Source organism: Oryzias melastigma, linkage group LG21, assembly GCF_002922805.2.
Source record: "Oryzias melastigma strain HK-1 linkage group LG21, ASM292280v2, whole genome shotgun sequence".
Classification (NCBI taxonomy): Eukaryota; Metazoa; Chordata; class Actinopteri; order Beloniformes; family Adrianichthyidae; genus Oryzias; species Oryzias melastigma.
In genome coordinates, this window is record NC_050532.1 from 26,878,018 (window position 1) to 26,892,108 (window position 14,091).

Here is a 14,091-nt window from a genome sequence, read left to right on the forward strand (position 1 = left end):
TTTTTTATTTTTCAATATAAATCTGACTAGAGTAGCTCCTTCAAGCAGGAACTAAGATTCCCCTCATTAAGAAAAACCTTTATTGATTTCTCAATCTTCTGCAAATCATTGCCCTGCAGCTAAATCTTATAACGGAAAATTCCCACGTAGCGCACCGATTCATTTCTGCACAGGACTCCCGGCAACAACACATGAAAATGACTGTCTTCTTAGCCCCCAAAGGAAGAAACATTAGGTGCAACTAAGGTAATAAATATCAGCAGACGAAAAAGAAATGAATGCTTTTGATAATAGCGCAGGCTTGTGTGCAGTCTCCAGTGCATTGTGAAAATGATGGTAGGATATGAGAGTTTGCCTCTTAGTGTTGATGATGCTTCACTTCTGTGAACTAGTTCCCCATTCAGTCAGACACAAAAGTAAAAAGAAAAAACTTCTTTTCTTCAAAAAGCTTTGATGTGTTTCACAGCTCCATCTGGGATCTCACATGTGCCGATAAAACCCAGCTTTTCCTGCTTTTAACAAGGCAGTGAAGGAAACATCTGAAAGGTGAATCCCAGTCTTTCAAAGGGCATAGATGCAGGACCTCTGCGGGAATCTGGAAAAGTTTCAAACAAAACGTCAGTTTTTACATGTTTTGTTTGGCTCGTCTGACCGGAGCTCAAGCTGACTGACATGGGAAATCAGGAGGTGTGATTAGATGCTTTTAGCTCTTCGTGGTTTCAAAGTTTGAGCAGCACGGCCGTGATGAAAGTTTTTCCACAGAAAGCAGCGTTGTTGGAAAACCTGCCTGTGTTTTTAAAACGACAGGAAAACAAAACAAATCCTGATGGACATTTTTGAAAATGGATGCATGAATATGGAGAGAAAATAGACTCACCACGGATTGTGTGTGTGCACTTCTTGATTTGTGGGTAAGTTTAGATTTTTGCACACATAACTTTGGATTTGTGTGGGACTTTAGATTTGTGTGTATGCATTTCTAACATTGGATTAGTGCGTGCGTAATGTTGATTTGTGCGTAACTTTAGATTTTTGCGTCCGTAACTGTTGGTTTGTTCGTAAATTTAGATTTGTGCGTAACTTTGGATTTGTGTGTAACTGGATTTGTGAGTAACTTTAGATTTGTGTGTGTAATTGTTGACTTGTGCGTAACATTGGATTTGCATATAACTTTGGATTTGTGAGTAACTTTAGATTTGTGTGTGTAATTGTTGATTTGTGCGTAACTTTGGATTTGTGTGTAACTGGATTTATGCGTGCTTAATTGTTGATTTTTTAGTAACTTTAGATTTGTGTGTAACTTTGAAATTGTGCGTGCGTAATTGTTGATTTGTGCGTAACTTTGGATTTATGTGTGTGTAATTCTTGATTTGTGCGTAACTTTATATTTGTGTTTGTGTAATTGTTGATTTGTGCGTAAAGTTGGATTTGTGCATAACTTTGTATTTGTGTGTAACTTTGAATTTGTGTGTGCATAATTGTTGATTTTTGAGTTAAGTTTTGATTTTTGCTAGCGTAACTATTTATGTATGTGTAACTAAGGATGTGTGTGTGTGTGTGTGTGTGTAATTCTTGGTGTGTAACTCATAATACATTTTGTGCATAAGTACAAAACCACAAAATTATGAAATTCAAAAAACTACAAAATACAATTTACACATGAACAATTAAAATTATACCAGCTTGAAACTAAATCACGCACAAATCCAAAGTTACACACACACACAAAACCACATTAGACTTTTTATATTATCGGTCATTCTGTTTAAGAAAGTGAGAGAATGTCAAGTTTTCACCAGATATTATTCTCAATCTATGATCAAAGTGTCTGATAAGAAATCTCTAATGACCCAGCATTCTAGTAGTATTTAAACGCATCACTTATGGATGAGTCTTGGAGACGTGAAAAGAGTCTCACAGCAGATTTGTACGTAAATGTGGTTTTGTGTGTGTGTGTAACAAGCGACTCGTGCGTGATTTTGTTTCAAACTGTTGTAATTTTAGTTTGTTCATGTGTAAATTTTATTTTGCATTTTTTACAATACATATGTTCTGTACTAGTGCACAAAATGTATTATATGAGTTACAAATAAAGAATTGTGCAACATCCAACATGCAGAAATAGAATAGCTTTTTACTTTATGAAATAAGACCAAAAAATATGTTAATATGTTTGAATTTCTCCACAGAAACTTAGACTGAAGAGATTATGACTAAACCGAAACCCGTCCATGCTAATCTGGTGGTTGCAATATTGTGTATTTCAGCTTAACTTGTAGTGAAAAAAATCCAGTGCGAGTGTTTGAACACAGACGTCTTTGAGTCATTTGAAGAGTCAAATAATAGTCCCATTAGCCTCAGCCTTTCAGGACTCCATTCTGTTTTTCAGGACTCTGATGAAGGTCAATTATAAATGAATCCAGCTCCCCGTTTGAGATGGAGACTCGCAGCTTAGCTGCAGCTCTGGGAACGGGCTGACATAAAAGACGGAGCCCTCAGAGCAGCTGGCTGAGAAAGACACCGACACAATAAAGTGGCTCCGCTAATTAGGAGAAACCTCGAATGACGATTCCCAAAAACCAAAGAGACTCTTTATGATGCAAATCAGGTGTTTTCTAATATACCGTTTGGGTTAAAGATTCAACGTCTCCGGAGCTCCGTGATTATGAAATGAACTTTAGCTTCATTCAGCAAAGAGAATCACATTTTACATCGGACATCTGGAACAGACCAAATGAGAAATAATAAATAACCACCTGGATGTAATTAAGCAAATAAATAAAATCCTCGAACTGATAAAACTTTGCAATGATTAATATATTTTACAACAAGTTACTGAACCCTGACGGCAGTAGATTCTTATTCCGTTAACCGCCGCGTCTGAAGACACATCCTGCGGTCGCAGAACAAAACAAAAAAGTAACAGTTTCAGCGAGGTCAAATTATCCGTCTCAATTTATCTCCTGCAAAGTCCGAGCGAGGGCCACTGCTCCACAGACAGGTTAAATTACAGGGTAACATTTGAGGAAACACAGAAAGGTTAGAGAGAGTTCAGGAAGAAGGTTTTAAAAGAAGGAGACAAATGAGATCAGGAAAAAAAAAAGGTCAGTCGGAGAGAGAAATAATGAGTGCAACAATCAAATATAATCATCCTGCCCACCTGATGACAAGTCAAAAAGAGCCAGACTGTTTGTTTAAATGTCAACTGAAAAAAAGAAACTTAACATAATAAAATGTAAAATAGAACACTTTGAACAAATGAACTCTGCATGATCAGTGATGCTGCATCTGAGCCAATATTCTCATCTGCTCAGTTTGCCTCCAAAAGAAGCAGCTGGACGGCCAAGAAAAAACGAAAGAAAGAAAAGTTGCTCAACTTAAATAGTGTTTTGATATCTTCCATAAAGACCTATAGCGCTTTACAGTCATAGTCACATTCACACACTGCTGCCGAACACTGGAGCCAACCACCAGGAGCAATGTGGGGTTCAACATCTCACCCAAGAACACTTCGATACACGGGCCAGTGAGGCGGGAATCGAACGAGCAATCTTCCAATAAAAGATCAACCACTTCACCTCTGCACCACAGAAGGTTTGGTTTTTTGTTTTAACACAATGTTTACGCTAGTTTTTACCAACACAACCCATGCAGCAGACAGGACTTTTTTCAGCAGAACAACTGATGGAAAGTCAGACTTAGAAAAGCAGCAAACCTGTTTATGATTTCTAGACCATCTTTGTAGTAAAAACACATAATTAACAAAACATAAAAACTATGACAGGTGTCAAGGACAAAACCTTAAAGTGTGCTGCACCGAGTTTGTAAATTCTCAAAAAGATTCAAGTGAATACATTTAAACGCTTAAATAAAAAGATTCTTGGAGAACAATTTTTGTTCAGAAAACATTTTTTAAATGCTTGAAACTTTTTCCAAATTCTCTTCATTCCAACTATTTCATCTGGATTAGTTAAAGTGGACCGCAACTACACCATAAAACTTCTTTTTATTATTATTTATTTCCGTTTTCTTGTAACTCTACAAAGACAAGGCACGGCCTACTTTTGTAGAGGATTCTGTGTTTAGAGCCTGAGTCTTTGTGTCCAGTTGGAAGAACACAATTAGATACAGACAAGTTCTAGTATTAAGTCTATTTTTCACAGATCTCTATTCAAAAAATGTTGAGATAGTTGGTATATAACAACACTTTCCCCGCAGCCTTACAGGAGTAAAGATGATTGTCGTGTTTAAGTTTGAGACTTCCTTTTTTTGCCTCCAAATTGATTTTCTTCTCCAGTAAAAAACAACTTGAATGCTATCTTAGCTCTGCAAGGATGTCAAATCCTCACCCGCGGTGTCCCGGTTCCAATCCCTCCGAACATGAGCTCTTTCAAGTGAAATTAATCAATCTCTTTATCACTTGGGCAGTGTCATTACCCAACCACAGAGTGAGAAATGAAAGTGCTAATCACACAGCAAGCGGGGCCTTTGTGTGTGGAGCCCAAGTTTTTCTTCTTCAAACTGCTTTGCAAATGCATTTTCTATTGAACCTGTGAAGCGGAGAAAGAGTGAGCTCACCTTAAAATTTCCTTTAAAGTACAAGGATGTTTGACATTGGCTCTCAGTGAACTTCTCCACGAGCAATTTACTGACAAATATGTTATGATGGTGTACAGAGGACACCTGAGAGAGCCTCAGCTGTCCTTACGGGTGGATACGGGCCGTCTGCGGCTGAGAAACGGTCAAAACTGTACGAGGCACAAGGGGGAGCCACAGGAAAAATCATCGTAGATCGCCCAAAGAGAGAAAAAATTCATGCACGTCTTTCTACAGGAGACAAATCGTTGTAAACACTTATACAACATGTAAGGCTAACGCCAGGCTCATACCGTGAAACGGCGCAGAACGGAGGTTGCTTCCATTCGACGGCCTTGCTAACCTATGACGGAGTTCACAACAGACCCTGTGTAGCAGTCGTTTTGGCATCTGGTCTATTTTTTACATGAGAAGTTTTTTGGCAGAAAGTTACGCCAAAATCTAGGAGAAAATCCGGTCAATATTAAAAATATAACCAATTTTTCACAATAAAATACTACGATTGACAAATGCGATCATGTTTTTGTATCTAAACAGAATGTACACATGAAAATAAACACACAAAAAACAGAAGACTTAGTGGGGTAGATACGTAGTGGGGTGGTTTTGGGTGTCTGATGATGGCAACAAAAGCTCTAAATAACGACAGCTGAGCAGAAGCGTCTGTCGACCGTCGCTGAAAAATACGTGTCTGGTGTGAACTGGAGGTAAGCAAGGGGGACGTAGGTGAGGTCCAGGTGTGTCGTACAGACTATGTGAACCGTACAAAGAGTAGGGCAGTAACGAGTATCCGAGTATTTGGATACTCGTGATCTGGTCCTAAAAATTAGAGTCATTAGAATATTAAAATATTTGCAACTTAAAAGATTGGCAATCGTGATAAATATAATAGAGTGTAGTCAAAATATAATTTAGGAGCAGTGTGTTTATTGCCCTGAAATGCAGAATAATGTTGGATTTTAAGTTTATAAACTAAAAAAAAAGCCAAATGTGCAGCACTACTGTCGCCGGTGATAAATACATGTTTGAGTCTGTGAAGCTTCCTGTTTTCATTTTTTTCAAAAATCGAGACTGAAGTTCTGCTCACTGACATAAATTCTGAAAGAAATTAATTAGCTTTTACGCCAGAGCTTTAGCTCTCGTGTTTACAGTTTATGGAAACTCTTCTGCATAATTGAAATTCTTCCCCCCTCCCTTCCTCTACATTTGAAGTGGCAGTTTAAGAGAAAGTTGTGTCCGGATAATGTTTTTTGTTTTTTTTGTTTTTTTAATTTCAACCTCCAAACAGAGGGGTACAAAGTCCTCGGTTGTGAAGGTAAACCGCGTCTCAAGCAAAGCAAATAAGCTTACACCTAAATGTAAGTAATGACTTTATGTTGTAGCATGACCTTTTTAAAGTTATAAAACTGCTGTTTTTATGTATATTTGGGCGCTGGAAGCTCCGCGCTAACGCTAGCAGACCAGCGATTATTGATGACATCATCGAATGAAAGTGACATCTGAAATATGAGACAATATTTTCATAACTCTCTGTCTGGAGAACCAAATGAAGGAGAAGGGAGAAAGGAAGGCCTAAGAAGGAGCCCGTTAGTCCTGTCCACGTGATACGTGCACACTCATTCATGCAGCCTGACTGTTAGAAATGAGGAAATGAATCAGTGCAGTTTGTGTGGACATCCTATGAACATCCTACGAGCATTTACGTATCGTGTGAATGCAGCCGTCATGCGGTCAGTAAGGGGCCAGTACTAACACCTTACTAACGACTAGTGTGGTGTAAGGTCACTGTAGGACTTCCAATAGCCTTACGCATATCACAATACATTTACTACATGAACAACGGTCCGCTCCATTTTCGATGACGTAAAAGCCTCAAGGGAACTTCAGGACTCACCTGCAGGTCTAAACCATGTGACTAAGGCTTCATGTTGGGCAAAGAATGATTTATTCTAAAACAGACGAGGTTCTTCTCAAATGTAAAAGCATAAATGTAGTTTAGTGATTGCTTGGGGTTCCTTCTGAGTGTTTGGGTAGAAGAAGACCCTTTTTCTCGTATTAGGAAATCCATGTAATCAATTGAAAACATGCAGCAGTATGTGAGGAGTACATGTACATTTGTGGAAATAGTCAACACGATGATAATTTCAGTATTTTACCTGCTTTCCATGAGAAATGTTGGTCCCTGGGTAGAACCGTGTCTGCTGAAGGGATTGGAATAGTAAAAAGAGACAGGAGGAGGAAGAGGCTGAGCAACTTTGCAGCGTGCCGAGTCCAGGCGATGACCCCAAAGTCATTTTTTAGAATCATAGTCCAGCCCATTGCTTCCTCTCTTACTCCTGTGGGATGGAAATGAAATTCATCAGTATGTCAGTGTGACCAGAAACACCGGCCAGAGTCACCACAGGCAGAGACTGTGTGCAGCCCTGCTGGGGAATGAAGAGAGAGCGAGCGGCTGAGACAAATCATGCACATTTTTCTGTACAGCGGGGGACTCAGCCATTAACTCCAGAAATCATGCCGTTTTTTTTTTTAGACAAATCCAAAGACGACGTGGAAGCAATCTGCTTCCACACCTGCACCTCAAACATTGTGCTTTGCTTTGAAATCTGGGCTTAAATCAAACAGTCACCTGGGATTTTATCACCACTTCCTGTGGCGACAGAATAGAGGGTTAGAATAACCAATCATATTTCTGGATCCGTCCTAAAAATCTCAGTGACACGGACACGCATAAACCAGGACCGTGCTCGGTACGGCAGTAAAACCCATCCTTTATGACGAGGGCTGATCTTTATAAGTAGAACCAAAGTGTCTCCTACGATTGAAGCCGATGTGTCTCTGAACTCGTAGTAACGCCGGGTTTTACTACTTTTTATTGCGGCTTATTTATTCTCATTTCCTGCTTTGTGACTCGTCTCAGGAGGGCTCAGGATTAGTCCTGGATTCACTTCTAATTTTATTGCACCGACAGCAAAATTAGCAACTATGGGACCGAGCATGTAGCACCTGATGCTCTGAGAGACTTTTGGATCTGAGGTGATTCATTTTCCAGAAAAATCTCATTTTACTGCACTGCAGCATGAGGGACTTTTCCTCTCAAAGTATTCATTTTCTGTGACACACATGTAGATTTCTTATTTACAATATTATTCTTTAATTTACTGTAATTTTTGTAATTGTTAACACAATCGATGTAATTCCAGAAGATTCTGAAGGAGAGAAGCAGCTTGTTGAGTCGCTTTTCTCCAGAATTATCTGCTGGAATTATCGTGTTGACGGTTGGAAAGTTAAAGTATGTTAAAGATTTTGTGTTTAAGTGTCACCGCCGACACCTCAGGTGTTAAAGAGGCCATACCATGATTTTCCTAAGTCTTTCAGGGTAAACTATATCCATATAAGTGATCATCTATTACCTTTGGAACACTAAAAAATGAATTATGTATGAAGTATGAGTTATTTTTGCGAACTCTTTTCATACCAGGAAGTAAAACGGCTCGATCATTGAGGCTCCGCCTTTTGCTCCCTAAAGGTTCCACCCACTTCATGACGTAATCCTAGAGCTGGTGTGTCACCCACGAAAAAATTAGGGGAAATTTGTTCTTTAAAATATTGGTACATAAAGCTCAGCTCAGGCATTCCTCCCCAAAATTTGTTATGAGAATGGTGGTGACTAAAGGGTTCATTTAGCAGTGAAGATACAGACAACAGCACTAGACGAACATTTCAGGATTTATTGAACTTATGACATTTAATCACTGTATCAAAAATCTTCTTTGCTTGGATCCATTTACTTTTTTGCCATTGCATAATCTACATTTAAACCAGTTCTCCCAATTCATCGGTTGCTTTTTCCACCGAGAAATAGTCTATTCCCTCTCTCCACCAGGAACTAGTCAGTTCCCTCTCTCCACCAGGAAATGGTCGGTTCCCCCTCTCCACCAGGAAATAGTCGGTTCCCTCTCTCCACCAGGAAATGGTCGGTTCCCTCTCTCCACCAGGAAATGGTCGGTTCCCTCTCTCCACCAGGAAATAGTCGGTTCCCTCTCTCGACCAGAAAATAGTCGGTTCCCTCTCTCCACCAGGAAATAGTCGGTTCCCTCTCTCCACCAGGAAATGGTCGGTTCCCTCTCTCGACAAGAAAATAGTCAGTTCCCTCTCTCCCCCAGGAAATGGTCCGTTCCCTCTCTTGACCAGAAAATGGTCGGTTCCCCCTCTCTCCACCAGGAAATAGTCGGTTCCCTCTCTCCCCCAGGAAATGGTCGGTTCCCTCTCTCCCCCAGGAAATAGTCGGTTCCCTCTCTCCCCCAGGAAATGGTCCGTTTCCTCTCTTGACCAGGAAATGGTCGGTTCCCCCTCTCCCCCAGGAAATGGTCCGTTCCCTCTCTTGACCAAAAAATGGTCGGTTCCCTCTCCACCAGGAAATAGTCGGTTCCCTCTCTCCCCCAGGAAATGGTCCGTTCCCTCTCTTGACCAGGAAATGGTCGGTTCCCTCTCTCCACCAGGAAATAGTCGGTTCCCTCTCTCCACCAGGAAATAGTCAGGCAGGGCCTCGCGAGGCTAGCTGATCACCGCTAGCTCGAGCTGCAGAGAAAGTGCTTGTGTTAGCCTGGTGGCGGAGCTGTCTCATGTTGTGACATCAGCACGTGAGGACCCGCTTGTTTCCGTGGGTATGGGAGGGGCTGCTGTCGAGAGCGCAGTTTTTAAAGGATTACTCAGGAATGTGTGAACGGATCAAATTAGCGATTTGGGATTCATCATAGTGAGGAATGAACAGAAGAATACAATTAAAAGCTCAAAAAGTTGTTTTTTCATGAAATGACCCCTTTAACGGGCTACAGATCTGAGCCCAAGAAGTTAAGTCTGAATAATCTGACTAATCTGTTCTAGCTGTTTGTTTCTTTTTCTCCAAACATAGTGAGCTAGAATACAAACTGCATCGAGCAACATCACCATCCATCTCTGCTTCCTGAAACTAGAGATAAAAACAAAAGAGTGGGTTTTTGTTTCAATAATCACAAATCATAGACTCCTAATGCTAGATTAAAGGCAGAAAGGCGCCTTGATTTGTATGTTTTTGATTATTTACACGGTGAAAGCACCAGGCGGGGAATTATGTTTGCAGGAAAAATGAGAATTTGACTCTGCTTTTAATTTTTTGCAGGAGAAAATGTGTCTTGAGAAAGAAATGGTGGAATGAAGATGGCTTGGTGCCCAGAAATGGACCAGAAGATGCACCAAATGGACTGTCCAATTTTCCTCATGATTTGATGTGTGTTTCTGCTGTCAAAAGTGGCTTTTTTTCTTCCAGGATTTGGAAAGAAAGCAGTTATCTCTTGTTAGTAGAAATGCCTCAGAACTGTTCTGCAGCATGAAGCCTTTAAGCCCAAATGTTCACTCCCTCCCTCTCTCTCTCTCTCTCTCTCTCTCTCGAGTCTTTCTTTTAAATATTCAATCCATTCGGATTGGACTTTTTCCTCTTTTCCTTTTATGGCTAGAATATGTTTCGTCTTTGGTTGACTGAACAAACTGGGCTGGCACCGACACCACCATATGCCAATTAGACACCTCTTCTTTTTCCTGATTACCAGTCTTCCTCAAAGGTGTTGGAAGCCGTACCTGACTGCACCTAGATTACATCCTTCCTTCAGCCATTCTAATTTGACTATTAACGAGATGGGCAGGACTCTGGCAGGCTGACAAAGCGTGTCGCAGCTGATTAGAAAACAGGAACTTGTAACCGGGCTGTCACGATTAGTCCACAACTAATGTAATAGTTGATTAGTCGTTACCATATATTATATGGAGTCAGACTGTAGTAAAGTTTAAAGTTATGATGGCATTCTGCTAGCTTTCTGGAATATTTTGGCATTTATTACGGTTTTTTAGGCAATTTTGGAGTTTATTTCAGCTGCATGCTAGGTATTTTGGCTAATTTAGGATATTTTGTTTTTTAGGCTAATTTCGAGTTTAGCTAATATTTCAGCTGAATGCTGGTTGTTTTTGGCAAATTAAAGATTTTTTCAGTTTTCTAGGCTAATTTGGAGTTTAGCTAATATTTCAGCTACATGCTATATATTTTGGCTAATTTAGGATTTTTTTTTTCAGTTTTTCAGGCTAATTTTGAGTTTAGCTATTCCTTCAGCAACACACTTGCTAGTTTGGCAAATTTAGGATTTTTTCAGTTTTCTAAGCTAATTTGGAGTTTAGATAATAGATTAGCTGCATGCTAGGTATGTTGGCAAATTTAGCCTTTTTTTGTTTTCTAGGCTAATTTTTCAGCTGAATGCTAGCTGTTTTTGGCAAATTAAGGATTTTTTCAGTTTAACTAAAATTTCAGCTACATGCTATATATTTTGGCTAATTTAGAATTTTTTCTGTTTTTTTAGGCTAATTTTGTTAATTACTGTGAGAGACTGGCAACCTGTCCGGGGTGAACCCTGCCTTTGCCCATCAGTAGCCCCGCGACCCCGAAAGGAACAAAGCCGACAAGAAGATGAATGAATGAATGAATGAATGAATGAGCTAATATTTCAGCTACATGCTATATATTTTGGCTTATTTAGGATTTTTTTCAGTGTTTTAGGCTAATTTTGCGTTTAGCCAATATTTCAGCTGCATGCTAGCTACTAATATTTTAGCTGTCTATTAACTTCAGAATTTTCAGCTATCAGCTTCAGTGTTTTTAACTATCAATTTCAGCATCTTCAGCGGTCAAATTCAGCTTACAGCATTCACACTAGCGTTATCGCAGGTATTGATATATATTTAGTTTTTAGTTAGTTTAATATGTGTGCTTTACATCTAGTTTGTGCATGACCCGATTAGTCGACTAATTAGAAAAAAAAATCAGTGATTAGTCGACTATTAAAATAATCGTTTGTGACAGCACTACCTTCAACAGCAATAAACAGGCGACACGCAAAGTCAGACCAGATAACCTTCTAGATTTTGTAGTAAAACTGCCCTGACAGTAGGGCTGCCACGATTATTCGACTAATCGACGACTAATCGACTATTAAAATAGTCGACAACTATTTTGGTCGTCGATTAGTCGTTTTTTGTTTGTTTTTTCCTTGTTTTGATCTTAAAACTACGGTTCGCGCCTTCTATTGCGGGGGTCTTCCATTCTCTTTGTCACACATGCGCAGTGGTGCTAATCCGACGTCACAGGAAGTTCTCGGTAGTCTCATAACAACACGCTCGCTCGAAAATATGGGAAGCATAAGGAGAATAAAAGAGGAAAAAGTGTCAAATGTAATTTCTGCTAGACAGAACTTGTGTTCCATGAGAGCACGATGGCGATAAATGATCACCTGAAGATGAAGCATGTCGTGACGGACTTTGATCACGCTGAACAGAGAGCTTCGTCTAGCTAAGCTAACATCGGCGCTAACACAGCTAGCTCCGCCGCGGCTGTCATTACTGCACTGTTTGGAGATGAACCAGAAGATCTGCAGCAGGTCCGTGTCTACGGCGCTTCTGTCTGCATAGTGAACGTTTCATAATCTGCGCTCTTCTAACCAAACGCCGCGAGGACGGCGCGGATAACGAGTTTACACTGGAAATGAACCGCTCGTCCGAGGCTTCATTCATATTCCGCGCCGCGATCACGTCGTTAAATTCGAAGAGCGGATTATGAAACGTTCACCGCGCAGACAGAGAGGCTGTGTGTCGGTACAGATCTGCAGCAGTTATGGAACGATTTAAAACTACGAGTCCCAGAAGTGAAGGAGCTCACCTAAAAGTCCAGAGCTAAATTTACAAGATTAGCATTACATTATCTGCATTAAGCTACAAGTAAATATAACCTAAAGTCACAAAACGACAACAAACAGCAAAACAACCACAACATTAAAGATCTATCACAGATTTAAGGGTTCTCCCCCAAACTGAAAATATGAAGCATCAGTCTGCGCATGTGCAGTGGATGTAGGTAGTGAAAGGAGTACTGATGTACATTCTAACATCCCCTGCTTTTCTCCCTTTTTTAAAAAATATAATTTTCTCCCTTTTTATTTATTTTCGTTGTTTCTATGGGCATCCTCAGGTTTTTTATGTATAGGAATATCTTGAGTTCAAAGATGTTATTAGTGTTTTGCTTTAATAAATGGGCCTCAGTGAGCAAATATTTTGACTGTGTTTATATCTGCAAATAGCTTTTAAAATACTTTGTACATGTTTTATTAAATATATGTTTTAAAGCTTTAAAAAAAGAATTGCAGGGTTTTAAAGAGTTTTCTGTTGTTGATTCGGATTGCATTATTTGATTTAAGTCTTGTTTTAATACCAGAAACAAATGAAGGACAAAACCTGCATGATTCATTAAAAGATTAATAAACTATTGTCTTTATTTTAGATAGAATATAGCTTACAGACCTCAAGTTTAAGGATTATAATGGTTAAGATGAATGTTTTACATCCAGTCGCCGCACGAACCGATTAGTCGACTAATCGAAAAAAATAATCGGAGATTAGTCGACTATTGAAATAATCGTTTGTGGCAGCCCTACCTGACAGCGCTCAGATTTAGGCTAAAATCTTTGCATCGCAGCAGCGAAGACTATCCTGAAGAGAATTCTTAAGCTGACACATATCTGGGTCAAAGGAATCATGCCAGGCTCTCTGTGGCTGCAGAAAACCTGGCAAACAGCAGCACGGCTCAGAAGCTGGAGGAGTACATCCTGTCTGTGCTCTGATGGAATGCAATCTGCCTCTCTGTCTCCTGTGGTCCTGGTTTGTGGCCAACTCTCCAGAACTGGAGGGAGCAGGAGTCCTGCAGCCGTCAGGCGGGAGCAGATGAGGCTCACTCCGCCGCCGCCCTCCCGTTTGCAGCAACTCGCCACAGTCTGATTAGATGTTTCCATTGAAAGGCAAACGCTAAATTGGTGCACCGGCGCTCCGAACAATCACCACACGATCCTCAAGCCACTTTAAATAAGCCAAACACCCTGTTCTGTTTGGAGTGGCAACAAATGAATCTAATTCCAGTCTGTTCAACAGAGATGCCACCCCCCCCCTTCACATTTCCACACAATTACACAGTGAAGCAGCTCATTCTCCTTTTACCTTCGTGCTTCTCTGCGTTTTTTTCAGCCAGCAGGTGTTGGGTTTTTTCCACGTTGCATGTAATTGTCTTTATTGCTTGTAAAAATGGCGATCCATCTTAATAAAAGCGGCTTTTTTGTAGATATATTCATTGGCAAACGGCGTTATAAAACCATTGATGTAATCATAATAAAGCAAATGGAGCTGCTGATTGAGAGGGAGGTGAAAACAACCCAGAATTCGGTCCAATTCCGATGACTCTGCACAGCATGATTTATGTTCACTGCCAACAACCAATTCCAATGTGAAAATTAAGTCAAACGTGGAGGTCAGAGTTGGAGATTGCCGGTTAGACGCCTCACCTCTTGTTCATTCTTGGGAAGTACAGAACGGATGTCTCTGCTTTTCGTGATTGATTATGGGTGTCTTCCTTTGATGATGGGGTGATGG

At 40.2% G+C, this 14,091-nt stretch overlaps 1 protein-coding gene across 1 annotated transcript in view; it reads right to left on the bottom strand.

The window, feature by feature from the left end:
- thsd7ba (thrombospondin, type I, domain containing 7Ba) overlaps positions 1 to 14,091 on the bottom strand; it is a 255,311-nt gene that overhangs the window by 171,488 nt on the left and 69,732 nt on the right. Inside the window, exon 3 of the mRNA XM_024286085.2 lies at positions 6,753 to 6,932. Within this exon, the coding sequence (XP_024141853.1) occupies positions 6,753 to 6,915 (163 nt within the window). The 5' untranslated portion in view covers positions 6,916 to 6,932. The remainder of the gene's footprint in view (positions 1 to 6,752; positions 6,933 to 14,091) is intronic.